At 41.3% G+C, this 16,118-nt stretch overlaps 2 protein-coding genes across 2 annotated transcripts in view; one reads left to right on the forward strand and one right to left on the reverse strand.

The window, feature by feature from the left end:
• Positions 1–2,132: 2,132 nt before the first annotated feature.
• The window catches only part of ubl3a (ubiquitin-like 3a), a 37,072-nt gene continuing 23,086 nt past the window's right edge, over positions 2,133–16,118 (forward strand). The window contains exon 1 of the mRNA XM_080867850.1: positions 2,133–2,870. Coding sequence (XP_080723976.1) covers positions 2,844–2,870 — 27 coding nt within the window. The 5' untranslated portion in view covers positions 2,133–2,843. The remainder of the gene's footprint in view (positions 2,871–16,118) is intronic.
• LOC308387258 (uncharacterized protein) lies at positions 3,539–7,411 on the reverse strand. The gene is made up of 2 exons (XM_080867209.1): positions 7,370–7,411; positions 3,539–4,738 (listed from the first exon to the last, which is right to left on the reverse strand). Exon 2 carries the CDS (start codon positions 4,663–4,665, stop codon positions 4,003–4,005), a length of 663 nt encoding a protein of 220 aa, XP_080723335.1. The 5' UTR covers positions 4,666–4,738; positions 7,370–7,411; the 3' UTR covers positions 3,539–4,002.

Consider the following 16,118-nt stretch of genomic DNA (forward strand, 5'->3'; position numbering starts at 1 on the left):
AGCCAACAAAACCACTTCCACACTTTACTATGCTTGTACAGGCATGCTGATGGTTGTGTGTGTGTGTGTGTCTGAGTGTGCGTAACTCACTTGCCCTCTTCACTCTCCCTTTATAGTGGGGAGATTAGGTAGTTAATCCAGTAGATCTCTGAGAAAAAGCCTCTCCTGATGCCACAATGGATTTCATTCACTCCACCAGAGAGATGACAGACCTGCTGCCGATGCATATCTCGACCCCTGACGGAAACAAGGCCACACAAGTGCGCACACACATGCACATGCACCCACACAAGGCAGAGCACTCCATGAAGGACAGGATATTATATTACATGTATTAGATGTATGCTATAAATAACCTGACAGCTATATTGAATTCATATTATAAAGCTGTCATGTTTTTTCACTTCTTAATCAGATTACTTGTTAAGTAGTCCATTTATTGTATACAGTACTAACGATGTTAAATGTAAAATATACAGTACTGTTTTATTGCTGCTCTTTACTCTTCCCTGTGTACTGAATGTCTGATTTATTGATTAAGGAGGATTACAGGAGGATCCTTGTTGCCTTGTCTCATCGTCTAAGTCACAGCTCACTAATGGAAGTGATGTCACACAGTCCTGTCTGCAAGTGCAACTGTACAACTTTGAATCCCCTACCTTTAACCTTTCCAGAGGGGGCACTTGCAAAGAAGGGTATCAATCAACACGATATATTAATTTCATTTAGTGACAAATGATTAAGAAAGGCTTTATTAACTGAGATTTTGTAAATAAAGACAAAAGAAGAATAAGATTACAGCAATCTGTGCAAGATTGGATATGCCCTATTAGATTTCCACCTTTGTCCCTCCTGTGTGTTCTCTGCCCTTCTTGCTGCTGTGGAAGTGTGATTGGTTATTCTTCCACCAAACTGCACTGCGCTGTCTTCCAATCCACGGTCCCACTACTTTTATTAAATATGTTCAACACTCCCTTTCCTGATCTACCCTCCAAATCTAGCTACTGACGCCATGTTAAATAAAAAAAAAAAACGGCGCCGACATCCGGATATAAGCTAATTCTTACTTCAAAATAAAACAAAAATGAACCCTGAGATATTGGTTGAAAATTTCTGAAGAATTTGTGGTTTTCATAATATATATATATTTTTAGTGCCAATTAGTTCAACCAAAATGTTAACCCTGTAGCAGCCCACTCTTCCATTATTATTGCTCTGTCTATTACTTATAGATAGGTAATAGAGCAATAATAATAATAATAATAATAATAATAATAATAATAATAATAATAATAATAATAGTAATAATAGTAATAATAATAATAATAAGGTCTGGGTTCAAATCCACCAGTCCGTGAGGAGGTTGCACATGCATGTGGAAAACTGTTTTTTCCCACAGTCCAAAGACATGCATGGGTCAGGTAAATTGGCCACAGGTGAGTGTGACTGTGTCTTTGCGTTGGCCCAGCAATAGACTGGTCAAAGAAATCAGATGAATAGAATAACTACGAATGATAACATGAGGCCACTTGTGCCCTACAAGTAAGATAATTTTTCATTTGGGATTTTCAGGTCACGGTGCACTGTCACAGCTCATTAAGGATAATGAAATATTTGATGAATGTTTAATAGGCTGTTGTATAGATGTTCTTCAATAAAATAGCTGTGCAGCTTACATGAGTAGTTTTCCTGAGTAATCAGACAAATTACCAGTGAACAACTAAAACAATAGTATAATATACTATAATAATAGAAAATAGGATTAGTAGTGATGGATAGATAAGATACTTTTATTTATTTTTTTTATTATTGTTCATGAATTAATGTGTTTTATATTTATTAATATTATTACTTACTTTAGTGGGAGGAGACAACCACATAATGTTTGAGAATCATCATTTAAGTGGGAAGTTCTATGATATGAAAAAAAAATGAAATGATAGCTAGATAAATAGATAGATAGACAGATAGAAACCCCAGCATGCTAGACTAATGTCATGATTTGTACATTATTTTTTTCCCCAATTTTTTCAAAGAAAAACTTTCACACAAAAAGCCTTTAAGCGGTTACATTCTTTTATTTTGAAAACCCACACCGGAAGTTCTGAATCGTTGGCTAGCTTTACTCTGACTCGAGGCAGCGGAATGACAGCTGAACGGGTCCTAAAGGTGCAGCAGTGCAGTCTGAAACGCTAACAGCGGTCATACCCGCGTTTTAAAGAGCAGGACCGGCTCATATCACCGTTTCGCCTTTTCACGCCGACCGGCGGACGTGTCCGAGTTTATCAGAGGACGGCAGACGTTAACCTTGCGGATGTTTTTTTGTTCTTTTTCCACCCCGAGAGAACAAGGTCCGCGTCCGGATGTGCCAGCAGTATTGGTTTTTTCGCATGTCGCAGGCACCTCTGTTTTTTCTGAATCGGGATATTGTTGATGTTTGAGGGTCAAAGGAGGCCCTCGGGTCGACAGTTTGCCCCTCTAATCTTAAGTATATTTCCCCAAATCAGTGATTTGTGAGGGAGAGACATTAACGAAATGATTGTGCAATAGAGAGGAAGAGGCATTTTCACACGTCTCGGCTACCTCAGTGTTGTGACTGTGGGAAAAAAAAAAGAAAGACAGACAGAGATAGAAAGAGCGAGTCGCCGGGAATAAAAAAAAATAAATTCCTGCTTTTAAAACACCACAAGGACGCGTTTGTCAGAGCTGCGGGGAGCTTTTTTACAAGTGCGAGAAAAAGGAAGAAAAAAAAGAGAAGGAATATTGGCATCTGCCCTGCGAGGGAGATTGTGAGTGTGTGTATGTGCGTTTGAACACCTCCGAGTACCGGGAGAAGCTTCACGATGACGGGCAGCACCCCAGCGGACATGGTAAGAGAAATGCCTGTCAGCTCCTCCGCTGTTTTAACATTCACACCCATTCATTTCCTCAGGCTTTGGACTTGAAAGCAGACGCGTCTGAGTGTATCCTGCCCACGACCGCTACTTCTGCTTTTATTAATTCAGCTGTATGTGTGACCCTTTATGGCTGATCAAATTTGGGTCTCCAGAGGTTCTCTGGAAATAAAATGTGGAAGTTTAACTTTTTTCTTTTCTTCTTGCTGACTGTTTAAAAGTACATGTTGTAAAAAGTTTTAGGCTGCCATTGACTAAGTGTGAAGCTCCTTTAGCAAGCTCTGGAAGCTTTATACTCCATTTACAATCCATCATCAAGTGTACCTTCATTTTTATGCATCATATTATCTTGCTGTGGTGAGGCAGTTGCATCCAGAGAGAACTTAAAAAGTTAGGAAATGTGAAGAAAGAAGTTGATTGTGGAGGTTAACAGGCAGTTTTGATCATGACACAAAGCTTAACATTACCTGGGTCCAGCTTTTGGAAGAAATCAGAACCTCAGACCTGAATTGAACATATTTAGATTGCAAACTGCTGGACCGATCATTTGCTCCACTTGAGCTCTGGTCGGCACCCTTTCGTAAATCCTGAGGCTAAAGAAAAGTTGAGTTAATTGCACATCAAATCAAATCAAATTCAAATTTTATTTGTCACGTACACAGTCATACACAGTACGATATGTAGTGAAATGCTTGGACAACTGCTCGTGACCTAAAGAAAACAAAAAAAGGAAAGGCTATGAATAAGATAGGAAATAAATATGAAAAATTAAAAAGGGTAAATTTAACTAGGAAGGAATAAAATATAAATTAAGGTTAAAAATGAAATAACTGTACAACACAAATTAGAATGAAGGGTAAATTTAACTGGGAAGAATAAGATAAAATATATAAATTAAAGTTGAAAATAAAATAACTGTACAACAAAATACACAATACACAATATAGAACTATATAAGAATGTATGAAGAAATCTAAATATAAATAAATATATACACAATAACAGCAGCTGTACAAGTATTAACTGGAAATGAAGAATATAGTGACCAGTGTTGTGCAAAACCAAAGTCCAGAAAGTCCAGTGTGTGTGTAAGAACTGTATGTGTGGGTCAGTACTGTGTGGTGGTGTGATTGAGAGACCGTATCGCCTGCGGGAAGAAGCTCCTCCTCAGTCTCTCTGTGTTGGTCTTCAGGGAGCGGAATCGCTTTCCTGACCTCAACAGAGAGAACAGTCTGTTGTTGGGATGGCTGAGGTCCTTCACCATCTTCCTGGCCTTAGTCCAGCACCGCCTGCTGTAGATTGAGTGCAGGTCAGGGAGCTCGGAGCGGATGGTGCGCTCAGCTGATCGCACAACCCTCTGTAGAGCTCGTCTGTCCTGCATGGTGCTGTTCCCGAACCAGGTTAAGATGTTTCCCGCCAGGATGCTCTCTATGGTGCACGAGTAAAAGTTCCTGAGCACCTTGGAGGGCAGTTGGAAGTCTCTCAAGCGTCTGAGGTGGTAGAGACGCTGACGGGCCTTTTTCACCACGGTGTTGATGTGACAGGACCATGACAGGTCCTGCGTGATGTGAACTCCGAGGTATTTGAAGCTGTCCACTCTCTCCACTGGGCACTCGTTGATGACGGGGGTCTGGTAGTTCCTCTCCTGCTTAGTGCTGAAGTCCACTATCAGCTCCTTTGTCTTACTGACGTTTAGAAGGAGGTTGTTCCTCTGGCACCAGTTCTCCAGATTCCTAATCTCCTTCACGTAGGCCGTCTCGTTGTTATGCATTACTCAAGAAAGTTACAAGGGTTTAGAAATTCATCTTCACGCTGCAGAGGGAGCCGTGGAAGACAATGGCATCCTGGAAACGTTAGATGAAGTTTAAAAAGATCAGTACATTTTAAAACACACACAAACGCATGAAAAAAGAAGGCAGTGCATGCACAAACATTTGTAAAACATGAGCAGAAACTGCAATAACCAGCAGCACGATCCTGTGGGAACACATACTTTTAATTATGTTGCTGTGATTTATCGTATTGCGATTACTCTGCATTTCCCAGTTTGATGATACTTCCCGCTCAGATCTGTTCCTCATGCCTTTATCAGATTGGAGCCATCGCAGAAAGCCTGAAAGCACCCTGGAGTTTATAAAATCAGCGTCATACAGCGACATGTCACACCTACTGATGTAGACCTTAAAACAAAGGCAGTAAAAAGTGGTCATCAGCAGGCAACTCTTTCAGTCACTATGACATCTTAACTTGTTTTACACTAGCTTACTGGCTGTCATGTGTATTATGAGCTCTCCTCATAAGGATTTACGTCAGCTTCCTGTCTCCCCACTGTCAAAAATTAAAAGCATCACAAAGTGCATTTAGCTGGGTTTGGGTCTTTGACGTAATGCTTCCCTTCCCGTGGGCATGACAGTTTTATGGCTGTTATCTTTGCTGCCAGCGTGTGGTGGCACTAAGAATACTTACAGGTCTATGTATAGAAAGGATAAACCGTGTAATATGGCCCCTCCGTGAGATCAGCTATCCCAGCTGTGGCCCTGCTCCGGCCTGTCCAAGTTCAGCTGATCCCCTTAGCTGCAGGTCCATAATGTTGTCGGGATATTTGGATAATGCTCTGAGGAAGTAAATGAGACGTCCACTGTGTATATGTGTGTTAGAGCATCTCAAAGTGTAGCTAATGGCGAGATATTCTCACAGATTACAGACATAATTATGAGCCGGATCTTTCATCTTTTGACCTGTGAAGTACTGGAAGCTGAATACTAAAATATTATGTCACCTTGGCTGTGGGTGTGGATATTATTATTTTAATTTTTTTATGGTAGCACAAGAGCATCGTTCAGCCAGTGAACTTTGGTTTTGAGCCACAAGCCTCCTGCTAAATTGTCTTCAAGCAACTCAGTGAATCCCTGCCAGCTGGTTTATGGCTCTGCCTGATTTGTTCTCTGAGAATTTCCCCCGTTGGGGAAGTATCACATTATTATTACATCATTTATCGGCAGTGCCGGCCATAAAGTTCATTTCTTAAGAGGTAGAGTAATAATATTCTTTTCACTTCTCCAAAGTAGTAATCCTTTCCCCCTTTTTTAAATCGTTTTTTTTTATGCCTGCTCCAGGCTTACGCTATTAAAATGCCTGCAGAAGAAACATAAAGGTCAGATTCGCCACATGAGTAAGACACTTCAGGTTTTCTAATCTTCCCTTTTGTGGTGTGGCTCAGTCGATACATCAAACTGGCCCCTTGGGTTCCCCACGGAAATTTGGGGGGAAAATCTCAGCTCTCAGCACTTAGCTGATCCTGTGTGGCTGAAATCAGCAGCAGATGCACATTCTCCCCAAGCCCCCCACCTCAATGTTCACTCAGCCTGAGGAAGAAGCAAGTGTATACACACAGCCTCATAAAGGCTGTATAGAGTGGGAGTGAGAGTAGGAGGAGAGGAGATTGCTGGTGCCAAACACTGAGGGTGAATGAATCTGACAGAAAGAATAGGAGAAGCAATAGTCATGCCTCTCGAGAATGGAGGATGGGATTTTTTTTCCATCTTCGAATGGGAGAAGAAGAAGAAGAAGAGGAGGAGGAGCAGGAGCAGGAGGAGGGGAGGATGGGTAGATAGAAAGACTGCGAAGCATGGGAAGAGGGGCAAATTGCCTCTCTCCGGGCAGATCTTAGAAGTGCTGACAGGGTTGAAATAGTCCCCATGGCAACAGTGAGACGCTTGAATCTGAGTCTGGGTGTGTGTCTGCGTGAAAGTATGTAGAAGGATAGGTCTTTGTGCACTGCAGGTATGTGTTGTGGCAACAAGACGAGACGAGAGACGGAGAGAGTAGCGGGAAGAGGAGAAGATAGCAGCGCCCTTTTTCAGATAAGCCCAGCTGAATGAATACACCACAGATGAGAGTGAAAGGCCCACAGAGCAGAGTGAATTTCAGACATCGCTGCTTTCGATATGTCCCAGCTTAACAGGCAAGACGGGGAGCTTCAGCTTACATAGACTTGTAACAGACCATGAAACAGCAGCATTTGTATGCTAATGCTTGTTTTAAACCATTAACAACAGCAAGTTTTGGTTTAACCTGTTTGCAGACCTCTTAATCATATCGACACATCTCAGATTTTTGTCAGTGATACAGAGGAGTTTTGGTGACTGGGTCAGTAAAGGGTGCTTCCACAAGTCAGCGAATTAGCCATTTAGCTAGCTGCTATTTTAAAGCAAAAATGCAGCTTTTTGAAATCATCCACTTGGTCCTTAAGAACTTGCGGACATTTTCCAGCTATTTTATCAAATAAGCAGTCATTTAGGAATTAGCTGTTTGATCGACACAGTTTTGTATCAACTGCTCCTGCAAATTTTAAATGAATTTAACTGTTTGGTCCTTCTTCCCGGTTGGACGAGGTTACTACTACAGGAACACATGCGATCCTGCTATGAGATGATATGAAGAAATAAAGACTGTGATCACACATACTCACTCACACACAACGAGTGTAGTATTCAGACACCCCGTCATTTGTGGACTGGCGAGAACATGTTAATTTGTGTTGGAGGAGGTGATCGCAGCTCTGACTCAAAACAAACCATGTGGTACAGTACAGTTCTAACTCTCGGGAGTTGGACTGAGGTGGCAGTAGGCTAAGCAGCATTTTCCGGTTCCTCCTGAGTCTTCCCCTGGGCTTCCTCCCAGCTGGGCGTTCCCAGAAAGCATTCTGAGGAAGCCGCCCACCCGGGAGGCATTCTTATTAAATGCCAAACCACCCAAACTGGCTCGTTTTGGCGTGGAGGACCTAGCTTCATTACAACTTAATCATTGAAACAAACAAACAAAAAAAACAACAACATCAGTGTGAGCTCCTAGTCAATAATTACTGTTATTAAGTCAATGAAGTCTTCTGTCTTTTGCCTGGAAATGCTGCTGATGTGGTTTGATGGAGACATTGAAGTTGGTACAGCAGTGTGTGGATGTCATTGAGCAAATCTCAACTTAAAACAGACTTTTTTTTCCACTTATTGTTAATTTTTTTCTTTGTTCTGTCTATTGACTTATGATGACTTGATTAATTGATTCATGGCTAAATCCTTATTGTCGATCCAGTTGTTTTGATTGCGCCACTGTGACTATATTTAAAGCAAAAGAAATGCTGTATATCAGATTTGTTTAGTGGTATTAGGACTGGATAAATCTACTCTGTGTGTGGTTTCGAAAACAGCGCAGTGACTTGTTTGGGTACACACACACACACGCACGCACACACACAAAAGAAGTCAAAGGTCAGGGTCAGAGGCCACTGTGTGTCGGTGGCAGATGAGGAATGAAAGAAACAATGGGTGGGGAATCCTTGCTGCAGAAAACAACACTACCGGTTCTGATGTTCTGATTCCAGCTAGAGCTTAGCTCAGGACGTATGCCACAGTGACAGATCCGCAGGCGTTGTCAGCTTCAGGCTGGAGATGCTAACAAGGCTTTGATTGACACTTTCAGAGGGAGCGAGAACATGACTGAAGCCTGACAGCGCCAGTTGGAGAAAGCATGTCGTTGGATATGTGTGTGCTACCAATGCCATGTACTGCCGGTCTTGAGTCACAGATCAGGATTACGTCATCTTGCCCCCGTGCAGCAGTTGACATATTGACTCTGGCATCGTCACATGCAGGCCTCGCAGAGCCATGGAAAGTTCTAATGGTAGTTCTGAAGGTGCAGGAGCTGTGTGCCTGATTCCTATTAATTTCAAGCCAGTCAGGAGATTCGAATAGATACAGCAGCTAAAATATATATATAAATATTTTAACAAACATAAATGAACCAAATACATTTAGCCGATATTTTGATTGATGGGATTGGAAAAGAAAAAGAGTTGTCAAGTTTTTTATGATCTGTTTGTGGACTGTGTGGCTGTATTTATAGTTAATTTGTGAGGGGATGCTTTGTCGCTGCAAAATGGACTGTATTGCTCTTCAAAGCTGTATTTACAGTTAATGATATTAGAAAAGCTCTTGTCAATGTATATCCCCAGCAGTCCTCTGTATAGAGGTAATTTTATTGCATTGATGCATGTCAACAACACCAACAGGAAGTCCAACTGAGAAGCTGTCATCTATCGATTGGTTATGTAACTGTTTTTTGCTTACGTTTGTCTGCATGTTCTTCATTGTGGCCTGTGTCTGGGCATGTGCATCCTGTGAATGTGCTGCAAATATGTAGTGCTACGTACTTGTTAGTTCTCCCTGATCTCTTTCTCCCAGCTTGTCTGTTTCCTTTGACGTGTTGTTCTATTAAGCAGTGTTGTCCTTGTTAATGTAAAAAATAGGAATTTTTAGAACCTCATGAACATAACCTTTTAAGAAGCTGCAAGTTTTCTTCTATACATGTATGGTATCGTGCTTGGAGAGTTAGTGTAGTGCTGTAAGTGAACACCGTGTTTACATTCAGCTCAACCATAGACTGTACGTAAATGATGCACTGATGGACTTGCATGCAGTATAAAAGATGGATGTAGCATCGATAACATGATCACTGACTTCTAACTCTGCATTTTGAAATCTAACCTTTAGTGCTTTGGGGGACGCCTTGTTCTTTTTTGTTTTTTTTGGGGGGGGGTTGACGCCGGACGTTGTCTTATGGGTGGAGTGATAAAGGTGACAAGCTTTGGTTAGCAAGCTGCATTGATAAACTGTAACTGTCCAGTGCAGATATGCACATATCAGCTAATTAGTGGTAAGGGACAGACTAATAAATACTGAATATCAGTCACCAAAATTAAAGCACAAACGTATAGGCTGGTCTGTAGTAGAAAACAAGGAAGAAAATTAGACGGATAATACTTTAAAAATGCTCCAACAGCACACACACAGAGTGAACAGGTCCAGTTTAGTTACTGGAAGGATGTGGATGAAGCCTAGCAGACACTAATCCGGTGCCATTATTGGGATACCTGTCAAAACAATTTAGCCATGCCCTGAATTTATCCAGGGAGTTGACTTGTCCATAGACTGTCCATAAAGGTTCAAACTGTTTTTGGACCAGGCCATAACCATGCTTTCTAATGCTGTTAAGTTATTCATTTTGGGGATTGGGTGTCTTTTGGAGCCAGCCTCAAGTGACACCTAGAGGACCTGCAGTTGTTGGACATTGCCCACCCATCCTTTTCCATGCCATCCTTTATAAACTGTTATTCTCCCTGTGGGAAAATAATTGACAAACTGAACATAAAAAAGGACTGGCCTTTGGAAAGAATGCAGACTTTTCTGACCTGGAAGCTGGGGGCCATCTTTTATATACAGTTGATGATTAACCTGCTTTTTTGTTTCTTTTTTCTTGGCTGCTCCAAACCAAAGTAAAACATTATGGTTGAAGAATGAGTAACATATGGAGCAGCTGTGGAGGAATAAAAAAACTCCACTTATAAAAAAGCAATCTCATTGATATTTAAGTTCCCCAAAGCAAAAACAGTAAACATCAATAATGATAATCAATTTGTTTTCTGCAGAATTTAGGTTTCCCTTCAGCCTCTGTGCTGTTACAGGTGCTTTTAAACATTAACTCCACAATCAAATACTGTGGAGTATAAATAAAGTGTTACTTCCTCGTTTGGATCCTTATAATAAAGTTAAAGTTTTTTTTTCCTATTTTTGAATTTCAGGATTGTCACAGATTTTATTAAAAGAGGGAATAGTTGTTTAAGTCACCCCAAGGAATTACAAGGAAAAAGACAGATTGTGCTTGTGTTGGGATAAGCACGTATTACGTTAGAAAACCCTCCCCTTTTCAGCAGTTGGTGTTGGCAGGTATGGCTTTGCACAGGCTGAGGAATGCGTTGAACTGCTTCATCATTTTGGGGGCGAGTGGGGGCTGGTAATTCAAGATGAAACTGGTCTACTCGTCTGATTCTGATCCTCTTAATAGTCTTAATAGTAGACAGGCAGCTGTTGCATGCAGTTACTAACTAACACTGAAACTAAAACAGAACATTTTTAAATGACAAAAGCTAAAGTGAATTTAAACGGCTATAACTACACTCAGTTGAAAATACAAAACTGTTTAAAATTCAGGTTGTAGTTGTAAATGTTTGTGTCCTTGGAGCAATAATAGTGATGTGACAACTGTGATTTCTTGGCATTGAGCTCTTCCAAAACAGAAATGTTCTTAGTAGTAGATGCTGGACACAAAACACCTCAGGACAAAAGTAACCCGAGGACACTCTTAGGCTTTTGTGCCAAATGGTTCAGTCCAAGCATGACTTAAATAAGGGGGTATGAATGTAAGTCGTACACAAGCGCTCGCACACTCAACAAATGAATCCCCGTGCGCTTGCAGCTGCTTTTAATGTCGATGTGCATGTTTATTTTTTGACAAATGTGAGCATGTGCATATTTGCATGAAGGAAGCAGCGAACGCACAACCTCTTCTTGCTGTTAAATGTGACGTATTTGCTGTTGGTGTTGCCGGTGGAGTAACACCCACACCAGCTCACCTTTGCTCCAGATCCCAGGACAAACTGGACTGGCTTCAAAAAGCCGCTGTTTGCATGTAATGATGCTGTTCCTGTGCTGCTGGCACTGTATCATTTAACGCCTTATGTCACTGGCTAGCCATACAAAAAGACACTGTGAGTCTATAATCACGCAAATGTCACCAATACATTCAATTATGTTTCCTGTAAATTGTAAATCTCCCAACTTGACGTAGCTAAAGGCCCATCCCATGATGGCGCAAATATATCTCTGGCAGAAAAACACCCAAATGCACAATCCCAACACTGTTCTTCATCTGTTTTAAATCGCCATAAACCCAGAAATATAATCAAAGACAGGACCACAATGTATTTTAAGTTAACGTCTAAGAAAACAGCAGCTTAACTGTAAAAGAGAGATAAGGAGAAGCTGAGCTGCCACCTAATACTAAAGGAATTAAATTCATGCTTCAGCCGGCTGAATTAAGAAGATGAAAAGAGGAAGAGAAACACGAGTTGAGAAAGGGCCACAGAGTTAGACGTGAAAAGGAAGATGAGCAGTCTAACAAAAGCTCATTATAATGTCCTTTACATAGAAAGTCTTGTTTTCCAAAAGGAGACCGAGTGAAAACCTTTTGTTCATTTATATCGTTTTCTCAACCACCCGAGGCACTTGTGCAAAGGGGGTATGATAGCGTCATTAAATATGCTGCTCATTGTCATTTTTTTCCCCAACCGGCAATGTGAACTAATGTGAATCATTAATGCAAACTGGACGCTTTTGTATTTTTCCATCCCCCCCCCCCCCCCCCCCCCCCCGCTGATGAAAATTCTGCACAAACATGTTCATTCTAAATGAGTAATGCATTTATTTCAGGTTTACACCAGGCATTAACTACATTTGCAGACTTTTGGGTCCTCTTATAATGTCATGCTTTATATTTAATGTCATTCAAACGACATTACACGATGAGGACTTTACTTAAAACTGTGACACTGTTGTTTTTTCGGTGTATAATTTAAGTAAATCTAAAAAAAGGCTTACAAATGCAGAAAAATACCTTGTGTTTCTTTAGAAGTATTATGTCGAGTATAAAAAAGGAGCGTGTGTGCTGGTTGTGTGTAGGAGAAAAGGGGGATGGGGTGGGGGTGTTTAACTAGCTCAATAAAAGCGGTCTTTCAGCTACGCTGGAAACAATTTCCAGCTGAGGGGACATTTATATTAAAGCTTCGCTGTGCCAGGACAGGCTCTATGTATATGTGTGTGTCTGCGCTGTTCATGTTATGGAACAACACAATGACTGGATCAGAGACTGCCATGCTCTGCCACTTTATCAGTAATAACAGGTTACTAATAAACTCGTTAATCTGCTGTTTATCTTACCCTATACTCGCATGCATGTTATCGTATGGTAATTCTATGGAGAACATTGTATTGATCTTCCTTCTATTTGAGCCAGCGAAGGTCTCAATCTGTGCACTTGTCGTGTCGTTGTGCTGCCCTGATTGATGCTGCAAATTTCATTGCACTGGCTCGGCTTTGTGTGATGACAATAAATTGAATTGAATAGAACCGGGCATGAATCAAATAGCCCTCTTTCTCATACATTTCTGGACAGGCTGCCGTTTCTACATCAGTGCTTAAATCTGTCCTGATATTCAGACACCCTGTGCCAGAGCACTCAGACAGACAGCACGTACCGAGAGAATTAGAGGGTCAGCGTTGAAACTCTTTGGGCCCCAAACAGGGGAGGTGTGAGCCATGGAGCAGTCATCCAAAGGTTAAGCCTCATTGACTGGATGTTCCAAAAGGATCCGCTGACCTCAGGTCATCAAACACATGTCTTTGAAACTAGACTTGTACTCCGTTGTGGTTGTCAGTCATAGATTTTCCTCTCTGTGTTTTCAAAATGTAAAAAGTCTGACACAGCTTCTTGTTCTTTTTTTTAAATCAACCCAGCCTAGTGTCATTCAGAAGCAGCTTGGGGAGGGCAGTTTAGCCACATCATGATTATGAGGATGAAGATGATTTTATGTGGTATGACCAAGATCCAAGATATGAGTCACGATTCACCCAACAGATTTAGGTCTCATGATTAGCTGTGAGTTTAGATGTGGACTTCAGCATCATCATCTTTTACTGCAGCTGTAGTGGCTGTTTGGCAGTCACCTAGTTCACGGTGTCGTAGAGGTGCTGGTTAGAGTGGTCCTCCAGGTTGTAGGGTATCCCCTGTAGAGCAGACCCATCCCATCACCAGCTTCTGAAAAACACCGAGATCTGGCACAACAGTGACATGGTCAGTCTGCTGGTAGGTAGAGAACAGGGTTAGATAGTTACATATAGCACAGTTAATGATAAGGTAATGGCTTTCTCTGAAAAGGAGATGATATCATGTTTATTGTCTGCAATCATCAGATGATGAGCACCATGCCATGCTTTGACTTGTCTTAATTGTATCATAGCTAGAAGAGGCAACAGCTGATAATTGTTTCTGTAAGCGTTTCTGCTGCTGTGATTGTTTGATAATTGATTCATTTATTAAACAGTAACTTTGTTATGTTATTTGAAAATCCTAAGCTCAGAAGAGTTTCAGAACATGATATTTGTGTGATTATAAACACAGGAAAGAAAAAATTGAGCGGCTGTAGCTAGAAGAAAATATTTGGCCAGAATCAAATCCAACTTTATTTCCGTTTTGCCACTTTGAGAACGGTCACACCAGCATTCCGGCTTTTTTTTTTTTTCCTCAGCCGCTGAAAATCCCCTCCGTGCAACTTCAGTTTGCTGTGTGAGTCCTCGCACCGAGCCTACTAAGAAACTCCTGTGTGTTTGTGTACGGGATGTGTTCTTAATACTGAAGTAATGTCAAGCTTATGCCGAACAGGATGTAACAGAAAATTGGCAGGGTGTGTTTTTGGCTCGTTTTGGGTTGTAATGATGTCAAATTAAAGAGTAACATAATCAGAGTCTTTCTCCTGTCTTTCTGGTTTTAATATATTCACATAGACACAGGTGGTGGAAATGGGCAATGAGGAATCAAGAGGCAGAGGTCATAGAGTTAAAAAGGGAGAGTGCGTGTGTGTTTGTGTGCATGCATGCTGGTTGATATGGGGAATAGAGAGAGGGTATGTTTGGCCTTCATGGTGTCTTGCACAAATTTGTCATTGCATGTTAGATGCTATGGAGCGCTCGATGAAGATCTCTAATGATCCTGGCAGGGCTTTTGTGTGTGCACACTTGTGTGTCTGTGTGTGTTCTTATCTAAACTAGCTAGCAGCAATGAAGCATTAGACCTTGAACTGACGTGACTGAAGGCTTTTGAACTGTTTTTCTCAGTTTCTGGTAATAAGGAACAACCGTTTATGTCGGGGGGAAATGGCAGAACTTTGACTTACATAGAAGACATCAGATATCAACCATGATTTAGGCTAATTACACATCTCTGTGAAGTGGCTCCCGTGTGCCAGATATACAGTTACAGAACCAGTCAGTGGGCCCTAAATTAGTGTTTGAGGCTAGTGGCATTTGGAAGCTCAGATGCTTGTGTGTGTCTGTATATATAAAGCTGGCACATTTCAGCTAAGTTTAGCTGGCTTTCATTTAGCACAGACTCCTCAGTCAGCTGATGTTGGTACAGTGGAGTTTAAAGCTCAGACGAACCATTAAGGCTGAGAGGCACAGTAATCCTGTTTAATTTTTAATCTAAAGGTCACAACATTGTATAAAAAGCACCCTTGTTTGTGAAAGCGTGCTGTGCTTCGTTCTGAAATGGTTAACCAAACTTCTGCATCTTCAGCCACTTCTGTCATCTCAGGTGGTTATGTGTGACGCAGATTCCTTTATTGTGACACGTGTGTGCCATCATCTCAATTCTGCTTACATTACAGAAGCAGCACAACATCCCTTAACCTCACTCGGGCGTCTGTATCGTATTGGAACAATATGAAACCTCATGAATCCCCTCCCCCCTCTGTCGCTATCCTGTGCCTTCCTGTTGTTGCTTGTGTAACTGCTTGCCTCCACTGTCTCCCCACAGAGGCTTCCTTTTTCCTGTTGTGTACAAACGAGCATAATCGGAGGCTAAAAGCCTTAACCAGAACAATGAAAAAATAAATAAACAATGATGAAAACTGCCGGTGCATGTCTTATATTCTGCAGACACAAAGACGTGCTAAATTTATGTTTGTTTTGATCAGATAACTAATACATTTTTTATTATCACTTAATTGAAGTTGTAGGAGATTTCTGTTGAGGTTTTTGGAAGTTTGGAACGTTTAGGCTATTGTGTGGGTGATGCAAGTAAATGCATCATGTTAATGGGCGGGAAGGGGGGGGACTTTTAGTCTTTATTATGACAGGGCATTTGAGAGTGGCGAGGAAAGCTGGGAGACAGAGCCGGGGAAGAGACGCCTCTGCAATAGCCTTATGGCCTCTGGGCCCCCCTTCTCAACCCGGTGAGCTATTGTAACATCCGATGCAGTGTTATTTAACACAACAACACCACGGCCCTTCTCAAGAAATGAAACAAGACATAAATGTAGATATTTCCCCAAACAGCAAATGAGCATCATGGAGATAACATTCATCGCAGAGCCATTGATTTGTTGTAAGGCCATTTCATTAGATTGCATTATGTTATACAGGATTGTATGGTATGGTGAAATCTCTAATGTGCCTAATCTTGCACTCCTCTGTCTGTTGTCTCGCTTTATGAGGCTTAGTGCTAGTTGCATTGTTAATATTGTGATTGCCTAATAGTCTGTTTTTAATTGCAAAC

The sequence above is a fragment of the Rhamphochromis sp. 'chilingali' genome, assembly GCF_963969265.1.
Source record: "Rhamphochromis sp. 'chilingali' genome assembly, chromosome: 19".
NCBI lineage: Eukaryota > Metazoa > Chordata > Actinopteri > Cichliformes > Cichlidae > Rhamphochromis > Rhamphochromis sp. 'chilingali'.

Coding starts and splice junctions, on each gene's coding strand:
- LOC308387258 (XM_080867209.1), bottom strand. CDS start 4,665: ATGCATAACAACGAGACGGCCTACGTGAAGGAGATTAGGAATCTGGAG.